We start from the raw sequence: 24,107 nt of genomic DNA, 5'->3' as shown, positions 1-24,107 counted from the left end.
ATTATAATTTTATTAACAAATCACCAAGAAACATCAAAAAGAATGTTATTACTAAGGCCGATATGTAGATCAAAATTTCTTATAGCCTTCTTTTTACGCAGTCGACTTAAAAATGTAGTTAAGTTTGAAAAATCGATTCTAGTTATGGAATAATAAAGCTTCTTTAACGCTCAACACACACAAATTTAATTTGCTAGTTTCGCCGCTTCCAGTTGGGCCAACTCGATTTGCCTTCAGGGTATTTTCAAATTCAATCAGTCAGTGCACTTTATTTCCTGCCCCGTTCGCGTCGTCCTGCTTCCTTTTCAGCGCTGCCTCCTTGGGCCGTCGGTGCATTTTTATTAGACTCAATTTGCATGCAGTCGCGCTACTGGCAACCGTGCAGCCCACCAGTCGAGCAGTCGAGCAGTCGAGCAGCCCAGTTCGTTGCGTATTATTTAGCCATAAACATTTGCTGCATAGGCTCCTGGAGAACCGTTATTAAGCTTGGCACTAGCTCTGCAATTTCGCTTTCGCACACACTCTCGCTCTCGCTTCTTCTGCCATTTAAGAGAAGTGCAACTGTTTTTTAGTTTTTAATTAAAACGGCGGTGCAAAAGGACGAGTAAAAAAAATAAAGGAATAAAATTTGGGTTAACGTTGGTGCTTCGCTGCTGCACTTGAGTCGGTCTGCTGGCCGTGCCGCAATTAAGTTGTTGCATTTGCAACGAGAGTGCTGCAAGTTCGACGGCTTCCCGCATAAATTATTGTGTGGTGCATACAAAAGGGCGCTTAACGCACAGTCCGCCACAGAAACATTCGAAAGTGGCTGCAATCGCTGCCGCAGCGGCAACAATTTGGTGGAACGCAGAAGAGCCATTCAAAGGGAGACAGAGACAAGAGGTCAGAGTGGCGCCAAAGGACCTCTTCTGATTGAGAGACCTCAGTCTGGTTTCAAATGTGAGCCACCATTTTTTTGTTTCACCCAAAAAGGCGGGAATGGAAAAAATGTTAATTGACAGAGTTCGCTTTAATGAAATTAAATTTCCCGTAAACCAATGTAAAGGTTGAAATTATTGGACTTTAAATGAATAAAATCTCATTTATTATAGCTGAAAATTAGTGTGATTTGTAGCCACTGGGCAGAGGTATTTTTGCACATTATTATCTGTTTAGCGTGTTTGTTAAATTATCTCAGCAACTTTAAAAATACTTTAATGAAGAAGAATAGAAAAACTAAGCTTTTGCCTTAAATAAGAAATGTTTTGCATTTTGTTTTGTTCATTTATTTATCTCCTCTGTCGTTTATTCCCAAGTATATTGTCTTTTAAAGAGCAAAGCTTTCGGAAAGTTTGAAACTCTCAGGAAGTAGAAACTTAGCCCATTAAATGCAGTGCAGACTTAAATGTGCCGAGCAATTTGGGAAATAAAATGCCTAAAAAGCCAAGCAAAAAAGAATGTTTATCTGCAGCGCATAAATTGCATTTGGCAAGGCTTCACACACAAACACTTTTCATCCTCGATTTTTCAGCACGCCTAATGAGCAGGCCAAAATAAATTACGCTAATTTTCGTGCAAAAAGTTCACAGGCGTCCGGAAAAATGCGAAAGGGAGTGGAGTTGGAATTATATTGGCTATGGATTTCATTAATTTCCAGGCTGGACGAAATTTTCGGGGCTTGATTTAATTCGCGCGGCCCGCCCACATTAAATATTAATGGGCCATGGGCGGGTATTTTTCAAGGCTTCATGTTATTTAATGTTTTTGTGTGTGTTCCCCATCTCTTCCATCCCCAGCTTCGATGTGCGCGATAAGGAGAGCCGGGACCAGCCCCGACATTGGTCAGCACCGGAGGTTTTTGGCTCACGTGCCAAATTCCATTTTGACTCGCAGCCAGCAACCTTGGAAATTAAGGTGAGATTTACCCGTGGGATCTTGTGAGTTCATGCCCATTCATTTGCGAATGGGGTGTGGCCTGGCGATAATGAAACGCATGCGGGGATTTAATTTAATTTAATTTAAATTACCCGGAATAAATTAATGCATTATATCGAAATGCACCTGAAAAGATGCATTCTCTGCAAACTTTTTGTGGGCCACTCTACGTGGTTATTGGACTAAATAAAAAACTATTAGCTTGAATTCACATTTCAAATAAATAAATGACCACACAGAAAATGGCAACTAACTGTAATAAAAAAAGTGCGTTAAAAAAATAACACAAATAAATAAATTTAAATAAGTTGGCCTGAAAAAAAAAAACAGAATAGGAAGTGAAACTTTTATTTTATATGCAGATTTAGATTTTAAATCATTTCTTTCAAATCCGACATATGCAATTTGCGATTCAAATCCCATGACGCATTGAGTGTTATACATTTAATGAAAATCTGAAATGCGTACCCGTAAAATCATCAAAAAACGAGAGAGAAAAGTGGCCTAAAACACAGAAAAAAGCAAAAAGCGGAAGCAGCAATGGCGAAAACATGGCCAAGAAGACTGAATGGAATGTGGAAAACAAATTTAGATATCAAAAGTTGTTAAATTGCCTGGCGCACGCGAAATGTTTATTAATGTCTTGCATGTTTACAGATAACTTGATTTAGCGTTTCTGTCATGCAATACATAGATACACACAAACACATCTACATCTCCTTGCTCTGTACTCCGTACTTCGTACTTATGCAATGTGTTTGCTACTTCAATTCGTCGTATCGCATCGTCTCGCCTTGGATTTCCTTGGATATCCTTGCCCTGGGCTTGTCTCTGCCACGGCATTTGACTTTTTAAAGGCCAACTTAGTTAAGGTCTTAAGTGAGTTAAGCAATAAACAGCAAGCCACGGCAAACGAGGAGCTTCGGCAGGGGGAGTGGGGTCGTTAACGAGCTGCATTTCGAAATGAATGTGAAATGCACACGAATAGGCGGCCACCATAAATCCGCCAGGCAAAAAGGTCCTTGTGGTGTGGGCATGGTGAGCCAAAGGGGAGGAGTCTTGCAAAAATTGTTACTTATGAATTATGTGCTAAAATTGGTCTGGGATTGCAGGGTGGGGCTTGTAAATGAATTTTAATTGCGTTTCAATTGCAAGCCAATTAACTTGACGCTATTTACGTGTGGCAGACGAATTCAGGAGTCGAGGATCTAAGAGTGGTTGTCATGTGAGGATGGGTGCTATCATATCGCCCCATATCACCAATATCATTCGATTCCAAGTAAGCAGGTCAAAGAGCCTCCTCACGCAACAGAAATCACACTTAATGAACGCAAAACACATTTAGGTTGGGCTTCAGCCCTATACGATTTTCTTAATTAATATTTTTCACACCACTGACTATATGTATCAGTAAAGTTAATAATGTTTTCATGCTAGTTTTAGGAATAGAAATAATAATATTTAGTTTTCCGTATGTTGTAAGATAAGGCGTGAAATGTGATCTTTAAATACCTTTATTATTTTAAGATAATAAGACATGCTTACAATTTAAATGTCAGCAAAGCAACTCAGAATCATAAATGTTACCATTTTTACTTTACCTTTAAATTAAATTGTTAGAAGCTAAGCTTACTATTACATTTAGAAAAGCCAATTAACACGAAAAGATTTATTTGATTTGAGTAGCAAAGAAATGTTCAACCAGAAAATGCCATAATAATGGTAAAAATCCTGTCTGGCTCAATTGAGTGATTAAATAGGTGAATGAGGTGGATAGAAAGCTCCCAAAAGAGAACAATATTCCAAAAATTCCTATTTATTGAAAACTACACAGAGTTTGCACAAGGACTCTTGAGGAAAAGAGACAAACGGCTATTCTGTGCTGGCATTCTAGGCCCACTCGAGTGAAAACCACAAAAGCTAAAGTGTCATGCAGTAATTGAAAATTATATGGCTAGGAAGCCCGTTTTGCAGGGTGACTCTGTGTGCATGCTAATTCCCCGTTTTCCCTCCTGCCTGCCGAACACACAAAAACCACAAATAATAACTTACCATATTTGCAGGATATCAAGCGACATGATCAGGGTATTTACCGCTGTCGTGTGGATTTTCGCACCAGTCAAACGCAAAGTTTCCGTTTCAATTTGTCAGTAATAAGTGAGTGTTGCCCCCGCCAAATCAAAAGGCATTCGAATTGTATGCCTGAGTGCCATTGAAAAACGTATCCATCTGTTTGTCTTTAGTACTTCCGGAGCAGCCACTCATCCTGGACCGATGGGGTCGTCAGCTGAATGGCACTCAATTGGGGCCCAAGCAGGAGGGCGACGATATCGTTATCACTTGTCGTGTGGTGGGCGGTAAGTTGAGCTGACTTACTACAAAAGACGAACTTAACCCCAATACCCCGATATAAGCCCTCCCCCCACACATCCTACACACAAAAACACACACACACTAGCCATATCCGTATGCTCGGCTAGACAATTTCCTGTTAATTTCCTTAAAAGCTTTGACCGGCAAAAAACAGCAAAGAAAAACATCGCAGAAGGAAGAGTGCTGCAAATGAAAATATCACAAAGTCTGCTTTGGGTTTTCACTGCTTTGGCTTTGGCTTTGGCTCCGCCTTGGCCTGTGGTATTTTTTCGAGCTTGACTTTTTAATTTGCACCATTTTTCGTTTTTACTAGCATTTCACTAACTCCTTGTGCCCCTTTTCTAACTTTCCATTGCTTATATATCTGTGTTTTTTTTTTTGGGTACTCCCATAGGTCGGCCGCAACCGCAGGTCCGCTGGCTCGTAAATGGACTGCTTGTCGACAATCAAAACGAGCACAATTCCGGCGATGTTATCGAGAACCGTCTGTTGTGGCCATCGGTGCAGCGCAACGATTTGAATTCCGTATTCACATGTCAGGCACTGAATACGCAATTAGATAAGCCCAAGGAGAAGAGCTTCATACTGGATATGCACTGTAAGTAGCGTTTATTGGTGTGTGTTTCATTGCCCTAATACCTTTGTTGAAAGTCTTTGGGTTAGATTGGAAACAACTAGGTTACAAGATACTTTGTTGACCAGACAAAGGAGTTCAGCTTAGGTCATTAAGAGTAAATTTAATACACATGACATAGCATTTATTGCAGTTAAGACAAATTTAAATTACTGGTTGGCACACTCCAGGTACTTATTTTGAAACCAATTTAGCCCTCAAAATATATAGTTTTCGACGAATATGAAATAATAGATGTTGTATCCGCACAAATCTTTTCTGATGTTTTAAGCTTAAGAGCAATTATTTCCGAATGCTTAAATGCTCAAAAGTAACTTATATAACTTATATTAAGCTTATCGTCTTTAAAATATTAATTATAAGAACGAAACTTATTCAGAATACTCAAAAGTGTTGACCTTTATTCTAATTTTGAAAATGAATACATAATAATTATATGTTGCGACCTAAGGCCTTATGTTAGGGAAAACACAAACCCCAAGCATAACTTTCCGGCCAACGCTCGGTTGCCATAATGTTAAATGCAGCATTATAAGGGCCATTAAATAATTATATGTTAACTGGAGAGAACAACATTGACGATGGGGGGCGTAAACTTTCGAATGTCAGGCCCTGGTGTTCCCAGGAGCCCGTGGCCTCGTTTCACTCCATCCACGTGGAATACAAAGCTCAAGAAGCCCGGTATACAGTACACAGTATACAGTATACTCTGCAATATCAACGAGCACAAGACACGGCATCGGAGGGCCGGACAAAGTCATAATCCTGCCAGGAAGTGCAGCACTTGAGAGCTGTCGAGTCGTAATAGACACAAATTGTTGTTGATACTGGCAAACACACAAACACACCAGCACACAAACACCAACTCAAATATAGTAAATAAACGTACATGAAATGATTGCCGTACAAAACGAACTGCAATTATGGGACCATGAAATATTATGGTAAACAGTTTTAATTACAATTGCATTGAATTGAATGTTCTTCCTGTCCAATTACAGTGAAGCCGCTGGTGGTGAAAATCCTGGAGCCGCCCAGCTCGATGATTGCCGATCGTCGCTACGAGGTGTCCTGTGAATCCTCTGGCTCTCGGCCGAATGCCATCATCACCTGGTACAAGGGAAAACGGCAATTACGACGCACAAAGGTGAGTGGGCGTTGTCGGTGGGGATGGGGATGCGGATGAGAATGCGGAGTGGAGTAGAGTGAAGTGAAGTGACCGCAATTGACGCAGGTAGTTGGCTGGCTCCATCCTGCTGTTGACTGACTCACGTTCAGCTCGATAACTTATTGTGTTTGCACAGTCATGCCAAACAAACGGAGCTCGTAACTCCTGACCCACCCACATCCACAGGATATAGTGCAGTACCAGAACGAGAACCGAAACGAGAATCATAGACCGCCACCCACTTGTTGTCCCTGGGCGTGGTTCACACTCGCAGCTGGGTCCGGGTTCTAGTCCGAGTCCAGTGCCCCCGGCCACCCCCGCAACTTGGCCAGAATAAACACAGATAATGTGATATAAACTCCACAATACACAAACGATTCTAGTTCGCTTTGCATTTTGTTTTGGCCCACCCATTTTTACTATTTTTTCACCCTTTCAACGACAGCTTACTCTTTGATTTAGTTTTCAACCTGGTTACTCGCATTTATTAACAAGATTTATAGAAGCTTTGCCTTTTAATTTTGTTTAATAAATAGTATTAAAAATGTTTTTTGCAAAAAATCCTTTTGAATCGTTTGATGTTAATTAAATTGATCAAAATCGTAGCATTGTTTCGTTTTGTTATGCCTTTTAATTTATTCCTTTAAATGTTGAGTAACAAATAGTTTTGAAAATGTTTAAACGTAAACGTTTAAGATAAATTGATCAATATTGTAGATTTTTTATTTGGTATTTGATCGTATTTAAAGTTTAACAGAAAGCACTTACGTTTCAACTCATGTGTAAGGGTATTTAAAACTTTGTTACTGTAGCCTGTTTTTTCTGTTTGTTGTTTCGTTTTATTTTCCTTTTTTTCTCCTCAACTTTGGACAAATTTATGGGAGTTTTGGCGCAATTTTGTTGCAATTCATTTTTGTTTGTCGGGACCTGGAGTCGAGTCCTGGTTAGCTGTATCCTAACCCGGGCCTCTCCGGTCTGGCCCGTTGTTTATGTCCATGTCTATCCGCTTATATGCATACACGCTGATTGCTTTGCCGTTTTGGCCAGCTCCTGGGCCAATGTTTTTAAAGACCGGAAATGTTTTTCAGTAGTTTTCATGTAGCATAAAGTTGGCGTAATGCGGCATAGGTTCCTTTTCCCTTTTTCCCCTTTGCCCCCTTGCCATCCGATGTCCTCGGTCTGGCCATCCCACATGTTTTACATGCCTTTTCGTACCCTACTTTGGGGTTTCTAATATATGTCTGTGTCTGCCACCCATCGCTATGCATTGTGGGTGAGCTCAGGCGGAGTGTTTTAGCCGTAGCAGCCGGGCATTAATCAAAGCCCCGCAGACGGTCTAATTGAGAAGTTTAGACCACGAATTGAAATAGTCTATGCAAATGGAGCAGCCGACTGTTGATTATTGCAAATTTTTACAATATTACATTTACATTTAGTTTAAATGGAGGTTTCCAAAAAAGGTGTCACTGGCAAACAAACTCCTTAGCCGACTTTAAAATTTAAAACTTGCACTAGAGTTTTTCTTTAATTTTACCTGTGCAAATATCTAACTAAGTGGAGTGGTTAAGCTATAATCCTTTATTTTTGGGTCCCCAAAAAAGCCCGAAAAACATTTCAACCAAAATCAAATCGATCAAATTTCGCCACTGAAGACAAGGATTTATATTCCCGCTAACAGCCAGCAGTTTAACACCATCTGCAGCCAATAACCCGTAAACCGAATCACATATCTGGCAAAAGCCTTGCCTTGGAGCGATTTAAGCAATGTGTAAACTGCCAACAAAGGGAGCCGGGATCGGGGTAAAACACTTTATGGCCATGCCAACTATATGGCGGCGAACGGAGCTCAACTAATTGTGTGACGCCTTTGTTGGGGTCTCTGTCTGCCATTAAATTTATAATACCCCGAAAGCACACACCGCCACACACACCCTCACCCACACACACACGTGGCACATAAGACCCGAACAAACATACCAATAAATTTTAAATTGCAAACATAAAATATTTCGACAAATTTGCAAGCAAAAAAACACAAAGAACCCAACGAAAAGGGAACTTTGCCTCGAGGCAAGGTCCCGAGCCACTGGGGCTGTCGACAAAACTTAATTAATGCAGAAACATTTTCTTATATTTTCTGTGCTCTTTTTACCGATTTCTTACTTATTTTTTTTTCACAGGACGACATATCAAAGAACTCGACACGCTCCGAACTGAGCTTTGTGCCGACCACAGACGACGATGGCAAATCGATAACATGCCGTGCGGAAAATCCAAATGTGAATGGCCTGTATTTGGAGACCATGTGGAAATTGAATGTCGTTTGTAAGTATTACAAATTGTGCTTAAGTCTGAAGTATGAGTGAAATGGAGGAAGGTTTCCCGAAGGAAGCACCAATGAGGGAAAGCCAAGCAAAGGCATTGTCGACAGCAACCAAAAGGTAGACAGTCCTGGGCTCCGAACAAGACCAGGCTGAAATTTATTACGGCGGCGATGTCGCCATCGCCATCGCCAACGCTGCCGTTGAAAGCCTTTAAAATGCAAATAAATCAAAGACAAATGACAAATTGTGAATAATTTGCCAAAGGGCCAAAACACTGTAGCGTTTCGTTCCGGCGGGTAGCAGGGGCGGGAGAGGGGGAAGGGGGAATCAAAAGGGGCCCAGGCACAAATGAAATATGTGGGCTAACAAAATGTATGGCAGTCGCTTAAATTAAATGAAGGACTTTGGCTGCGGCTCCCCATTTCCCGTCCAATAAAAATAAATAAAAAATAACTTTACAAAGTAGCCCTTAAGTGGAGATCCGAAACTGGGTCCGAAATTGTTTTACCGCCATCGGATTTTACCTGCAACATTAATGAAATCTCTCAATAATTGTAAATCCCCCCGAAAAGCCACTCCAATTCGTATTCCAAAAGCCCCGACATAACCATCAGGGAAGTACTGCGGACATCGTAAAGTGCAAAACAAAAGTGTCGGAAGGGGAGAGCGAGTCGAACTCGATTGCGTTACGTATACGCCATGTTTGGCGTGGCCAAAATGTTCGTCCCCTGACTGTTCTGCTTTTTCTCTGTTTCCAAAGGCATCACGTAATAGCTTTTCTTTGCTTTTCATTTCTTAAAATATGAATATTTCCGTTACTTCAATCTGAGATGTTGCCACGCCCCTCCAAAAAAATCGTTGGTTACGCCTTACGGAATTCGTCTGCGCGTATATAGCATAATATGATTATATTTTTTATGCACCACACATACTTTTCAGGCTCATATTTTATGTTTAGAATATAATATTTTATTTGTTTGTTTTTGCTCACGTTAAAGCAATTGCCGCACCATCCTCCTGATGCTTTTTTTTGTTGCTACGTTGGCGCAAATAAACTTTATGATCGGCACGTAGTCATATACACAAAAGTGTGCGCGCAAATGTTTGTGTTTTGGTAAGTTCCGGTGTTGGGGCAGGCACTGTGTGTAGACTTTCAAAGAAACGTGGTCTTTTTAATTTGCAAATAAATTCCACAAAGAAATCAGGATGGGAATGTCTATTAACCTTGGGAAATTTTCTTTTTTATCTAAGCCTGTATTTTAAAATAAAATAATATTTTTAGAAAAGAGTTTTGAATTGAATCTCAAATAAATAATCCAATGAATGACTACCATAACTTCTTTTAAGTTATCCCTGTCTCCCACTTCAAATCAGCAGATAAATTCCGTTTTGTTCCAATTTAGGTACCGGGTGAATTTATATGCCTCATCTTCTTTATGTCTTTGTTGTTGTTGCCAATGCTGTTGGAATACGATATCTGCATCACGCGTGAGTTATTATGCCAACTGCGTTTTGGCTCCTAAGGCACGACATTTGCCAAGGCCATTTGGTCATGGCTTTCCCCCTTCTCGCTCTCTAATCCTCCATTCCAACTGGCATTGTATAATTTTGTTTATATCTCGCATGTGCGACTGGCTCGTTTTAAAATTTATAATGTAACCGAGAGGGGCTGCCTTAGTTGGTCTCCTAGCAATGGAAACAAGACAAAACATGCAATGCAATCACAGACGCTGTACAGATTCCCCCAAGAGTGCAAGACTGAAAAGAAACGGCACTGCGGAAAAAATATTGAACGATTTAGGATATAAAAACTTTAATTTAAAACTTCAAAAAAGTATTAAAAATTGTTTAAATTAAATTGATTTTAATAATGAGCGAAAAAGCCTCTTGACTAGTAGTGGAGAAATGAGCATAGCTTTTATTTAAAAGAAACTAGGTAGTTAGATTTTAAGTAATATCTGCCATTAAGGGTCATAAGAACCAGTTAATGGTAGTATTTAAAAGTCAACCACTCCTTTGTTTTTTTGCCCCTTTCAAAGAGCGTCTTTTAAGTAGTTAAGCTTAAGCAAATAAAATAAAATACTACAAATTTAGTTTTGTCGCGCTGAGCCTTTATTTTTTCGTGTGTTTTTGTAGTTTGTTTGTCTGCACTGGCACTGCAGACAATACATATGAATCACATACGCACGCAGACGAGCTGTAAGTGTCTTCCCGTATGTGCTTTTGTGGCCATTGTTTATGGCCGGGAACGGAGGAGCTGGTGGAGCGTGCCTGGCATTTGGAAAAAGCGAAAGCTTACGCCACATGTATTGCCCTGAATGCCACAATTTGAGTTGATATTTTTAAAGTGGCAATAGAGGCCGGCTGACGGTATGAGTATAACCTCGAAGGTCTGCAGGCTGCGATTGTGTGTCATATCTTGTGTGTGGGTCGGTGCTATTTTAATGGCTCGCCACGATGGAGTCCGAGGACAAATCGGCCACCAGGGCATGGTATACGGCATGGGGCACCACAGTGCCCACAATTTTCTTGTTCACATCGGTCTTCACGCGTATGATCTGGATCTTGTGGCCGTTCTTCTCGATGATATGCTCGATCCGGTCCCAAATGGGCAGCATTAGGCCGGACAGAACGTGGTAGGTGCGTTCCCGTAGACCCACTTCACAGCCCGGCGGAAACGGGCAGACTCCATTCCAGTAGACATGCGAACACTTATTCAAGCACAAACCATACTGCTCCTTCCAAAACGGGTGTGCCTCTTCGGGAGTTACCTTCTTGTAACGGGATGTTATGGAGCGAAGGGTCTCCAAGCGCACTTGGGGACCCGTATTGGGTCTGTAGATCTGTAGGTTGATCTTGCCGGGTGCTCCTCCATCCGCTGCATTAGACGGAGCCTGGAGACACATTATGGAGGAGTTCTTATCATGGCGTAGCTGCTGCAGGACATAGAAGCCTTCGTGTTCGTGCTGGCCCTCTTTGCGGTATCTAAGGGGGAGTATCAAAGTAAAATTACATTTTAAATTGAAAACGAAGAAATCATCAACAATCTCACTTGGCCAGGGCTGTTTCGAAAGACATGCCACGCGCCACTGTCACCGTGTGAAGTTCGGTGGCTGCCGTTCCAGTGGCATGTTTCCTGGCGAACCTCATCAGCTTGACGGACGTTACGCTGGCCCCATGGGCATCCAGATCAAGAATGCCCAGATCAAAACGTCCTGTGCGCTTCATTTGCATGATCAGCGAGTACATCTTGTCCAGAAAGAATTTGAACAGGGCATTCTGCACCTCAACGCGACAGCCCAGGATGCGATTGAGGAACTTGGAGATGTTATTACTATCCTTCTCCACGCTGAAGAGCTTGACCTTGTTCTCCTCGCGCACCTTGAGCATTCCCACGCCGGCCATGGCCACACAGCAATCGCGGGGGAATTCGCCCTTGTAGGACTGCGGAATGTGGACATGTTCCAGTGGCTTCACCCCCGTCAGCTGTTCCATCACACTCTCCAGGGCACTGCGACCGATGCTGTTGTCGATGTTGAACTGCGACAGATCCCGGGCGTCGGTGGCCCGTCGATCGCCTTGGGTGAGGGCGCCCAAGCTCTCCAGTCGCTTGGCCACCGTCGAGGCAAAACGCCGTTCGCCGGCCAGATCGGTGATCACGAACACATAATCCGGGGAGTTGACCTGATTGGAGCGATGAGTGCGTCCAAATTGCTGGATGGCCCTGTCCGCACTCCATGGGAGTTCCAGGGTGATGTGCAGACGACGTCGCTGGTTGGACACTCGTTTATCGCTCTGCAGGGAAATTCCACTGGATGCCGCCTCCGAAATGATGGCCACATGCTTGCTGCCGTCCATGAAACGCTGCTTCTCCCGGTAGTTGACCAAATCCATCGAGGAGTCACTCTCGCAACGCGACTCGTACTTGTAGCCATCGCTCTCCGTTCGCACCACTCTGCCCCGTCGGCCAGTCATCTCGGCCACCAGATTGGTTCCGCCCAACTCAGAGATCAGCTTGTCCAACGTGTTGGCCGGCAGCCGCTTGCCCAGGATCTCGATCTTCTCGAGCAGCAGTTCCCGAGAGTTGATGCATCGCTCCACGTCCCGCTCGGTAATATTTGCCTTTTGCGGCTTTGTGTTGTCAAAAGTGTAGGTGGGTTCGCCATCGTTGTCCTGCGCCCTCATATTATTGCATAAATGCTGTAGAATGCGCTCCTGCATGGTGATCTTCTCCACTGTTCAATGTGTTTTGCAAATTAGAAAATAATTTATGTAATGTACGGTACATGCAAAAACGCAGCAGACTTCATTAAATTTCCAAAAGCGCAAACACGCATACAGACTTTATGGCCCTTTTTTTTTAAATATTAAAAATACCAAAAACAATTTTAAATATTGTTGATAAAAATATTAATATAACGTTTAATTTGGAACAAATCAAATTTATTTTTTTAAACACATTATTTTTTAAATATGTATTTAATATGTATTATATTTCGTTAGAAATTATATTTTCTTATTACAACTATTCACTTAGAAAAACTATTAGAAAGTCAAATCTTGTTTTTTTTTAAAGAATTGTATTTTCCGCACCAAACTTTAAAATTCATGTAAGCTCATTGAAGTTTAGCAAGCAGTAAGTAATAACAAAGCCCACTGGAATAAGGCGCTATTGCATTCACTCTATTACTTACCTTTGTCCAATTTGGGCGGTCGTCCTCGCCGCTTTCGTCCCGACTTGACACGCTCATCGTCCGCATTCCAGCTGCTCTCGTACATCTCGATGTCGCTTTCGCCGGCCTCGGCGTCCATATCGTCATCGAACCAGTCGGGATTCATCTTCATCTTCTTGGGTCTTGGCGGTCGGGAACGGGATTCTGGCTCAAACACGCCGGTATTCAGGAGATGGTGGAAGCTGTCCCGCTTCGGCGCTGGGAAGTGCTTCTCGACGAAGGACTGGATGATCATCTTGGAGGTGGACACGAAGGAGTTCAGCTTGCCATGGTGCCGCTCCAAATGCTCGAGGGTGCGCGACTCACCCGTCGACTGGAGGCCGATGACCACCGCCTTGCCCGATCGGGTGGCGTGGCGCGTCATCTTGACCACGTGGCTCACCTTGGAGGCGATGCAGAGGTTCTTGAAAAAGCGCTGATGGGCACACCAGAACTGGCAGGTGATGATCTTCTGCACCCGATTCTCGATGCACATCAGGCGGCAGGCCTTCTGGAACTTCTTGTTTATCTCGGCCCAGAGTTCGGCGGCCAGGTTGTAGCTCTTGCGGAACTCCTTCGGCATGGCCACCTCCTCGATGCGGAAGCTCACGTCCTTGAAGCTCAGCTGGCGCGCTATGTAGGTGCCCCTCAGCTTCATGTCCATGGCCACGATTTCCATGGCCCCAATGCCCCGCTTCTCCACCGCATTCACGAACTCATAGAACTCCGGATAGGCGGTGCCGGGACCCCAGAGACCCAATCGCACCATATAGGCCATGTTCCGGGGCTCACTGGCTCCGGTGGCCGAGGCATAGACCACCCTGGCATTGGGCAGCAGCTTCTGCAGCTCCAGCACAGTCGTGCCCGTCTTGGTGGACTTGCCCACGTTCATGAGACTCAGGTTCTTGGCCTTGTGGCACTCGTCGAACACGATCACCCCCTCGAACTTCTTGCCCAGCCAATTGGCCAACTGGCGCAGTCGCGTCTTATACTTCGAGTTGGCCGTCAGGGATTCTCCGATGAGTGCCGTGTATGTGCAGAATATCACACCCCTTCGGAAGTTCTCGTTTTCCTCCGAGTCGATGCGACTGTACTTAAACTTGCTAATGGACGCCACTTGAACCTTCTCGTGGGCACCTATATCGGCCAGATCTCGCTCTGCATCGAATTTGAGGTCATTGGAGACGGAGATCCAAAGGGCACGACGCCTGCCCTTCACATAGTTGTCGAAGATGATGCCCGCAATGGTGCGACCCTTTCCCACGCCGGCTCCATCGCCCAGCAGGAAGCCAGCTCTCTCGCCGCTGGGCAGGATCTGCTCATGCGCTTGGCAGGCATAGACCACTGCCTCCAGTTGCAGGGCACTCAGGCAGTCGGTGGTCTCCGCGGGCAGTTCCAACTGGTAACTGATGTCGGGCAGTTCCACGGACGACAGGGTGGCCGTCTCTACCACCGAGTCCGGATGGGCCCGGCCAAACTTGAGCTTACTGGGCCAGTAGGCCGCAAAAGTGTCGGCCACACCGATTTCCTCGAAGTCCACCTCCTCGTCTTCAACAGCTGCTTCCGGCGGAAAGGCAGCATCCCTGGGTTGTAGTGGCTCATTCATCATGGCCACCGGACTCCCGGAACTGGTCATCGGCAGGGCCAAATACGGTTGCCCACTTTGTAATATCTGGTGCAACTGGCTGGCCGTAAAACTCTCCAGCTTCGTGCTTGGCTGAGCCTGCGGCATCGCTGGTGGCACCACCTGCACTCTCGTGATCAGGCCATCGGGTGCTGTGCTGTACTTCACGGATATGTCCTCACCCTGAGCTCCCTTCACTCGCGTGACTATCGGGACATTGGCCAAGGTGCCAGGCTGATGGGCAGCCACTGGGTTGGGCCTTTGATAAACGCTCGGATTGACCACTTCCACAGTGTTATTAGCCAATGGATAATTGATTACTGCTGGGATTGGAGGTTTGCATACCTGATTCTGTTTCAGTGGCAATTTCTGTGGATCCACAGCATCATCGGACTCTTCGCTCTGCACCAAGGGTAGGGAATCCAGTTCGTCCTGAAGTCGTGCATCTATTTCAGCTTCGATTTCCTTAGGATCCGCCGGCACTAGGGTCGGTTTGCGAAACAACTCCTCCGCTGTCGGGATATCTTCGTCCTGCTTATCGTCCTCTATCTTCTCTTTGACAGCCTTTTTAAGAACAATGACAGAAAGCACTTCTACATGATGGCCATCATGTTTTTCATTGGTTACCTCTTCCCTTTTCCTGGAATTATTTTCTAATTGTGCATTAAGATCAACAACATCGTTTTTGATAGAAGAAATAGGCTCAGTTTTGTCATTATTATTTTTTGAAATTCTGTCTTTTCTGGCTGCATTTTGTTGTTTAATCTTTAGGTATTTCAAGTCATTCCCTTCTGCCTTCACTGTCGGGATCTCTTCACATATAGATTGCGGTTCATCATTTGGCAGCAAAGATTTTAGTTCAGCTTTAGGGCGCCTGTCGATTACGTTCTGCTTATCGTCCTTTGTCTTCTCTTTGACAGCCTTTTTAAGAACAACGTCTGAATGCACTTCTACATAATGGCCGTCATGTTTTTGATTGGTTACCGCTTCACTTTTCCTGGAATTCTTTGCTAATTGTGCAGAAAACGGCTCCGTTTTGGCACTCTCATTTTTTGGAGCTTCACTTTGTTTTTTAAGTTTTAAGTATTTCAAGTCATTCTCATCTGCAGAATGGTGTAACTTTTTATTCATGGAGCTGGAATCCTCTGCTGCCTGCTTTAAAATACCACTTTTATTATGGATTGCTTTAAATTCACTCTCCGATTTCTCGTCATCTGTATCCAGGTCAAAGCATTCGATAACGTCCGGAATAGGCGGTTTCGTCTTGACCATGTTCTTTTCGTCTTTTGTGGATCCAAAGTCATTTTTATCCCTTTGATCATTTTTCTGATCTCTGGTCTGAATTTTCTTTGCCGGTTCCACCAATTTTTTATTACTGGAGCTGGCATCTTCTTTGGCCAGTTGTGGAGTATATGTCTTGTTGTTTTCCTTCTCGATCCTAGCTCTTGATTGTGATCTAGTGCGACCGCGCTTATGTATGCTCTTATTACCCTCTGCCTCCGAAAAGTAGGGCGTAGGATCTGGAATTACATGTTTCCTGGACCTAGAGATGCTTTTTGGTAAAACTTCCGCAGAGGGCTGCTTTTCTAAAGTACCTAAAGTTGCTGAAACGGAATTTTTTTGCGTCAATTCGGTTGGTAAGTTCTCTCTTAGGACTTTCTCTTTAACATTCAATGTTTGCGAACGTTTATCAGGTGACTTTATATCGGACCTACTGGACTTTCTCTTACTTTTTGATAACTGCTCTGCTGCTTCAAAATCGTTTTTCCACATGGCATTACCTATGGGCTTCAGGTTCTTACCTTTACTTTCTGGAGCCCAACTGTCTAAAACTATATTCGGTTCCATGTCGTTTGTAAAATTTCGTGAGCCTGGCCGCCCTTTAACGATGGCATCGTGTTCATAGTTACCCCAGCCAGAAAAAACGGGATTTTCATCAGCTTCAATTTGGTTTTCTTTGTTGTGCTTTAAGTTTTTACTACTTTTCGTTGAACTTCTGTGAGTCGAATGCGAACGTCTCGATGAGTAAGCCTTTGCAGGCACTGAAGAAGGGATTTTATTAGTATTATTATTTGTGGAATTCCGCAAAATACTTTCAGCTGTGACATAGTTACCCGAAAGTTCCGAGATACTCTTGATATTTCCCCAGCTCGATGTGTCGTTCGAAAGCAAAACATCATGACGACTGGCTGCCGAGCTTGGTTTTCCCTTACATTCCGAATCAGATTTCCGTGCATTTCCTGTCATTAGCTGCGAATTTATACTACTTTGTGCATTAAGTCTGGAGCTCGGATTGGCTTCATGCTCCGAGCTGCCTGGTGGATCGAAATCGGGGCGTTTGAGGGAGTTGCTTGTTGTCTGCCATTTTGTCAGTCGGTGTCCTTCAGTCCTTTGTTTGCCAAAGGTCGATTCCGTTTCTTCATCAGTTGCCCTCTTGGAATTACCATGCCTTTTTCTACTTGACATCTTGTTCTATTTTTATTCACTTTTTTATTATTATTTTCACGTATTTATTTCGTTTTAATTTCTGTTTAGTCTTGTTGCCGACTTGTATTCCGAGAAGCAATCGCATTGAATGAGGAATATTTTGTTATTTTCGTATGACTATAGCTTTTCGAGTGAAATATCTCACAGCCTATTACGTTAATCAGTCAACAAGGTACTAAAAGAACTTATAAGTGTTCGAATTCAAAGCCTACTTGTTACTTTATTTTGAAAACAGCAAAAAATTTTTGTTTTTCGTCGTCTCTCAAAAAAATTTCTTTATTGATTTTATTTAACATAATTTTTATATTTTACAAAGTAAAATAATATTGTTTTTTTATTGGGTTTTTAATAAACACTTTTCCATTGCAGTGCAAAACAGAAAACAAAAAATTTCGGTGCCTAATAAAGCAGAAATGATCCTTAAAAAAAATGTTTTCCCTGCTTGGACTTGTTAAATTTTATTTAAATAGCAACGAAAAAGTTCCCGGAATCGTTAGGCCAAAACATCTTTAATATTTGTAGACTTGGCAAAATCCCGCGAGGCAGTTGCCATAATATAACAGCCCACACTTGCACATAAATTCTGAGCAACCGTTGACTTCCGCTCCGCCATCGATCGATGGTCGTTTTGGGCCAAAGAAACGAGTGGGTGGCACGGGGTCAAAGGGCAGGCTGGGTGGCAAAGTGGCGCAACGGTATCCGTCCTGGAACGGTAAATGATAATCACAAAAATGGCCTGCAACATGTGTGCGGAAATGCGCGACGCGACTTTTCCAGCGAAAGAGTTTTCACAGCCCTTTGGGCACTTTGCCTGATTGGCAGACGACTTGGCGGAGAAAAGGGGGCGGATTGAGGAAAGGAAAATGCCACCCAAAATTGGGCAAAAGTTTTCCAGGCCATTCTAAAGTTTGCAGCAGGCAGGCGGAAGGGAACTTTTTGGCTTTGGCTTGGGGTTTGGTTACGGGTTTGGTCTTGGTCTTGGGGTTCCGTTCTGCCCAACTCTTGACTGTCGGCGTTTGGTTTTGGCCGCCAATAACTCAACAATATTAAGGCTGGCACGTGCGCCCCCTCTGTTTTCATTCTCGTACTCGTCCTCTTTCTCGTTCTCGTCCTTGTCCCGATCTTGCTCCTGTTCGTGGTCCTTTGGCTGGTTTTGGCCGGGTCTCCTTGTCTGAGTTGGGGTCCTTGCCTCTGGTCGGTCTCTGTTTGTCGCAAAGTTTGTGGCTCGTTAAGCAAATTCAAACGACTTAAGCGGCAACACATGTCGGCAAACAGCGGTTGGTGGACGGGATGTCATCGCTGTGTCCTCATAACTCTTGGCTGATGCTTCACTTTGTTCCAGTTATTGCTCTAAATCGCTCATATTTGCAAAAACTATTAAATAAGCTTGATCATGACAGTGTGCGGGATTTTTGGGGAGATGACAAGACGGTTGTAAAACCGGAAGATGTATTGCACAACAGATTTAAATAGTACACACTGAGCTTCTGTTCATAAGTTCGTTGTATCCGTTTTATTAAATTCAATAGAATTTTAACTGTCAATAAAATGTATTAATTGCTTATTAAAGATTAAAAATCATATTTGACTTTGTGTCGCGAAATAAAGACTGTCTAAAACTTTAATATATAAATTTGAAAGTTCCTATAATATGTTAAGATATTTAAAATTCTTATTCTTTATAGAGCTTATGGTAAAATGTTTCTAAATAATCGATCATAAAAGTGAAAAGGACAGTATTTTGTTTATTCACTTGATTACCCTTTAATCTAGGTATTAGCTATGTAAAAAAATATTTTAAATGGCGTATAAAAAACGGATCGTTAAAATCAGTGTTTTTCAAAGCTTTAAGCCTTGATTACCGTTTATAATTACACTTTTATTCCCTAACCACCCAATGAATAACTAATTGACTTGCTCCTCCACTCCTCTTTGCAGATCCACCTTTGGTTACGTTACGCTTGGGCTCAACTTTGACACCGGATGATATCAAGGAAGGCGACGATGTTTACTTCGAGTGTCACGTACAATCGAATCCCCAGTGGCGGAAACTGTTGTGGTTGCATAATGTAGGTCGCATCTCGGAGCAGCGCAGGCCAGGAGTGAGCCAGGCGGACCCCGGGACTGTTGCCAATCCATTCCGGATCCGGCCCAAGCCAAACCAAACCGAACCAATCCGAACCAAACCGAGCCAAACCACTGAAATGGCATCCCGGGCTGTCTGCTTGGCTGACTCCTTGCATTGGGTCCTGGTTAAGTGTCAATAACATGGCAGGTTGCGTATGCGTTGAGGTGGCTGCTCCGTTAGTCGCCGCCAACGATGTCCTGATGCATGGATCTGCATTTGCTCATTTCAATTCTCGTGGTCTCCACCAGCCAGTGGGTTGGGCTGGTTTGGTCGGTCGGCTTGGATGGTTGGGTGGTACCATTTTAGGGTAAAATAGTTTTGGGATTTGCGGCATTGATTTTGCCGTCGCTCAACTGCAATCCGCAGTAGCTTGGCAATCACTCAGGCCAACTTTCCATCCCACAGCCCACATCCTTTCCACTGGGGAAGCCAGGGCATGTTTGCACCAGTGTGATGGTGAATTTTTGCCTTTCGGATGCGCTTAGCGGATTTGGGCAAATTGAAATTCGAACCCCAGTGGTTTTAAAACAGATTATAGTTGGGCAGCAGTGTAGCTGAATGATCCATTGCTGAATTAGTTTTCACTCACGTAAAGATTATCAGATTTTGTAAATTCAAAACAATAGACTCTAGATATATGTAGCTAACAAAGGGAAAGCAAATTTTATTACCAAATGCTATTGAAGGGCGTTTTGACTTTAATTTAAAAAGGAATACAATATATTAAATATTAATACTCAGAAATACTTGTAGACTGCTAGTGAAGGAGGAAATTATTGGCTAACAAACTCAATTGACTGGCAAGAAACAAAGCTTTTTTTTACTTAATTTTCCTTGTTTCTTATTATATTGCAATATTTCACTACTTAATTTCGCTTGTTCGGAATATTTTAAATATTGTTATTTAAATGTATATTTATTTCTATTAAATCATGAAATTTAATATTTAACATGAAATTTTCAATTCATCAGCCAGATGTTTTTAATTACTATTAGAAAAAAATCTTGAAAGATTAAATTTTGGTAGGTTATTGGGCTAGAATTTGACTATATGTATAGTGTTATTACTTGGGGTAGTGCAAATATTACTATTTAATATTCCATGCATCATAATTCCAGACTTGTGTTTACTTAATTTCCAGGGCATTCATCTAGAGCACAATACATCCGCGAGGGTCATCCGTTCCAACCAGAGCCTGGTGCTGCAGAAGATTACGAAGCACTACGCCGGGAATTATGCGTGCAGTGCCATCAACGACGAGGGCGAGACGGTCAGCAATCAGCTGCCACTGCGGGTGAAATGTGAGTAGTACCGACTCAAGTCCTGCATATATATGGTACATATGCCCTTTTAAGCGGAAACAGTGATGCATCAGCGATTTAAAGCATAAATTTGCCAAGCGGCACTTTGTTTGAATGCATCATCTATCCGAGAATGCTGCATGCCCCCTATTTCAGCCACTCGGAGCGGAGCTCGTCTGTTTTCAGCTTTCTTATCATAAAGTCAGGACTGCAGCCGTCGCAGTTGTCATACCCCCATACTAAGCCCCTCTGGCCCACAGCCACGACTCATTTGATGTATTGCAATTTGCATTTTTCTTCTCCGAGGCTGCTCTTATTTATTTTTGTTTTTTGTTTTGTTTGCTGTGCTCCGTCCATTTTCATTTTACAACTCAGCCCGGGAGTCTTGGCGCAGTTGCACGTCAAGGCTGCGAAAAAAAGAAAATATATATATATATTTTTCATTCCGCTTTTTGCATAAATACAACATTTTTCTTGGCTTCGTTTGTCTGGCGCTGCTGCGAATTTCATATGCTTGCCACATGCGTTGGCTTTGGCCATATTTCATAGCCAGCTGCAACTGCAGGCGGAATTATGCCTCAATTTAACAGCTCGCGAAAGTTGCTGCCGCTCAACTTACGGAGCCGAATTTTACCGCCGCCCATCTCCACCCATCCCCGAAATTTAAGCAATTTGACAGACGCCTGGTCTGATGAGGATCGTAATGAGCATGGGGGTACTGGGGCTCTGAGTCCTGGCACTGGCTTAGTCTAGCTGGATTCTGCTCCTCTGAGCGATACACATGTAGCTACCACTGCTTTCTCCCGCCCTGCTGAGCCATACAAATTGCCGCTCCAGCTCAAGTACTGCGCACACAGACAGACACTCATATTTTGACAGGCGCATTGCTGCGAGCCATAAATTAAATGGAGTGCGCCGCCATCGCAGTGGTTGGATTTTGCCACTGCCACTGCCTCTGTCAAGGCTTCTTGTACACCAACTGCACTGCAAAATACGATTGTAAATCCTTATGGTACAAATAATGAAATTCCATCAAAATGAATTTATTTTCCAGCTTCTTGCTGCGTAATTAATGAAATTAAAATCAATCATAACAGTCAGATTTGCCTTGATGAATGAATTCCACAACAGATGACTTCTTTGCCTTACTTTAAGTTCCGGTCTTGTATCTGCTGCAAAATTTTCCCCAGTGCGTCATAAATTTGGGATTAAATTCCGTGCTGATTGAGCCACATGAGCGCAGTTCCATGTCAGTTGAATGCATAACTTGTATGATGAGCCTAAGTCGAGGCATTACAGACATAAGGTTTTAATTAAACGTTACATGAGCTACATAATAATTGATTCAAATAATTGAAAGAGATGTCTGAGGGCAAAAGATGAAACGAAAATATGTATGCGGCTTGATTTGGGTTTAATAACTTTTCGCCTTTGTGTTGAAAACCACATTCACAGATGGCTTTACTTGTTGCTTTAGCCAAGGGAATTTCCCACAAAGGACCTCATTGAATTCGCCTAACAATTTGGGTCAGCTTTCTGTTTCCCACCCTGCCCGTTGCCACTCAAGTACAGCTTAATTAGCAAAGCGGCTAAGTAATCACTTCACATACTTCTCACCCTCTGAATTATACGCATAATACCAAAGTCGGCAACAACAACATCAGGAACAACACCGAATTGGGCGTAATTTTCCGGCTAATTAATTACGCCCCTTGGTTTTTGTGTACATTTTTGAAGATAAACAATTCATCAGAAATTCAAGTTGCCTTCAAAAATGTGCGAGCGAATGTGCCAAAAAGCAGAGAGAGAGAGAGAGAGACAGAGAAAAAGAGAAAGGGGGAAAGTCAGCCCACCGACGACAGCAAATTACGCATACGCCACGTGTGCCGTCAGCTAATAATCCTTTAACATTTATGGAACGCCTATTTACCTGGGAAGCACTAAATCATGTTGCCACATTAATTAATTTCCCGTAAACGAGAAAGTGGGCTTCCCACTCGCAGGCTTTTCCATTGGCATTTTCCCAACTTTTGGGACCCTTTTTCACCGACTGACTGACAGGCTGATGCGAAGGCGTTGCTCCCTGCTGTCTAAATCACTTTTGTGCGTTTTTCACCTGCCACGCCCACGCACACACCAAATACTTCGGCTCATTTCCCAACGATTTTCAGGGCATTTTAATGTCCTACAGCTGATAAGGTATCTGACTTTTCATTCAACAGGTGCTTGAAAGAGGAAATGCCCAACATAAAATAAAAGAGTGCGATTTGGGAAAGACAGGATATCAAGAGATTCAAGTTGCTGGAATCGGATTTATATGCAATTTATGGGCGAAGAAAAATTTACGAGCTTATGTGAATGACTTTAATATGCTTTTGTTATTTTACAGAATTCGTAAGAGCTTAGCTTTAAATATAATCCAATTTTAATGTTCAGATATTTTAAATCGTTTTTAGTTTATTGTTGATTACTTTATTTAGAAATTGAATTTATGCCTAAGTTGACCCTTAATGTAGATACATCATTTAATATAATTAAAATTGTATTGCTTAACTAAGCGTCAATACTTTAAGGTATATATAAAATATAAATTAATTTTTAAAGTAAAAATAACACGTTTTTATGTATTCAAATGAATTCAATTATCTTTCAGTGGTTTTTAAGAAAACATTTTGAAATGCCAAAAGAAAATATGATAATAAAGATTAAAATAAAATAATATTTTTTAACTTGATTTAATGTATTCGTTGCAGAAAATTGTACGTTTAGATAATCTATATCAAAACGCCTTAAGCTAAAAATAAATTAAAAACTTACGTTTAGACCCAAAAACAAAACGTTAAAACTCATAAAATGAAATAAAGTTTCAGGAACCTTTTACGAGTTTCAGAAACCTTTTATGTTTCAAGAAGACCTCTCAGATAATTAAGCCGTCTGGCATTTTATCACCCGCTGACTTATCCTAATTTTCTCATTACAGACACACCCGTTTGCAAGCACTCCGACCGCGTGATATTAATTGGCGCCTCCAAGGACGAAACTGTTGAGGTTGTGTGCGAGATTCAAGCCGATCCGCCGCCACGGTGAGTTCAAACAAAAAATGAAACAAAAAAAAAAAAAAACTGAAAAGCTTCCTGCTTATCCTGCCCACCCCACCCCCCTTTTGCCCTCATAAAGGTTTTTGCTGTGTTGTAGGCGATTGCTTCCGGTTTCCTGTTGAAAGGAAGTTTGTAAAATTGACAAATGATTGTGATTGTGTGTGCGGGCGCGTGTGTGCGTAGCGGAAAATGCTGTTTATTTTGTAGGAAATGTGAGAAAATTTAACAATATTTTGTTGTTGTTTTCTTTATTCATTTTGATTTCGTTCTCCCATTCCTTGGGACTTTCTCTTTTATCCGGTTTTTTGTTTGCCGTTCTTTTTGCTAGTCGTTGCCCTGGATT

The 24,107-nt window shown here is 42.5% G+C and overlaps 2 protein-coding genes across 4 annotated transcripts in view; one reads left to right on the top strand and one right to left on the bottom strand.

Moving 5' to 3' along the window:
- The window catches only part of LOC108138823 (nephrin), a 70,826-nt gene that overhangs the window by 32,998 nt on the left and 13,721 nt on the right, over positions 1-24,107 (top strand). For all 3 annotated transcript variants that reach the window (XM_017261324.1, XM_017261322.2, XM_017261323.2), the window contains exons 4-12: positions 1,776-1,893; positions 3,978-4,071; positions 4,158-4,271; positions 4,682-4,885; positions 5,923-6,068; positions 8,270-8,414; positions 19,175-19,305; positions 20,507-20,666; positions 23,647-23,749. In XM_017261324.1, the coding sequence (XP_017116813.1) occupies positions 1,776-1,893; positions 3,978-4,071; positions 4,158-4,271; positions 4,682-4,885; positions 5,923-6,068; positions 8,270-8,414; positions 19,175-19,305; positions 20,507-20,666; positions 23,647-23,749 (1,215 nt within the window). The remainder of the gene's footprint in view (positions 1-1,775; positions 1,894-3,977; positions 4,072-4,157; positions 4,272-4,681; positions 4,886-5,922; positions 6,069-8,269; positions 8,415-19,174; positions 19,306-20,506; positions 20,667-23,646; positions 23,750-24,107) is intronic.
- On the bottom strand, positions 10,336-17,316 carry LOC108138822 (protein strawberry notch homolog 1). The gene is made up of 4 exons (XM_017261321.2): positions 16,864-17,316; positions 13,108-16,791; positions 11,466-12,648; positions 10,336-11,398 (listed from the first exon to the last, which is right to left on the bottom strand). The coding sequence occupies exons 1-4, from the start codon at positions 17,213-17,215 to the stop codon at positions 10,855-10,857; spliced, it is 5,763 nt and encodes a 1,920-aa protein (XP_017116810.1). The 5' UTR covers positions 17,216-17,316; the 3' UTR covers positions 10,336-10,854.

Source organism: Drosophila elegans, unplaced genomic scaffold (genome assembly GCF_018152505.1).
Source record: "Drosophila elegans isolate 14027-0461.03 unplaced genomic scaffold, ASM1815250v1 contig_814, whole genome shotgun sequence".
In the NCBI taxonomy this organism is placed as follows: domain Eukaryota; kingdom Metazoa; phylum Arthropoda; class Insecta; order Diptera; family Drosophilidae; genus Drosophila; species Drosophila elegans.
This window is presented reverse-complemented; position numbering and strand designations above follow the sequence as displayed.

Coding starts and splice junctions, on each gene's coding strand:
- LOC108138822 (XM_017261321.2), bottom strand. CDS start 17,215: ATGTCAAGTAGAAAAAGGCATGGTAATTCCAAGAGGGCAACTGATGAA. Junction 12,649..13,107: donor ACCGCCCAAATTGGACAAAG/GTAAGTAATAGA, acceptor CACATTGAACAG/TGGAGAAGATCACCATGCAG. Junction 11,399..11,465: donor TTCGAAACAGCCCTGGCCAA/GTGAGATTGTTG, acceptor ACTCCCCCTTAG/ATACCGCAAAGAGGGCCAGC.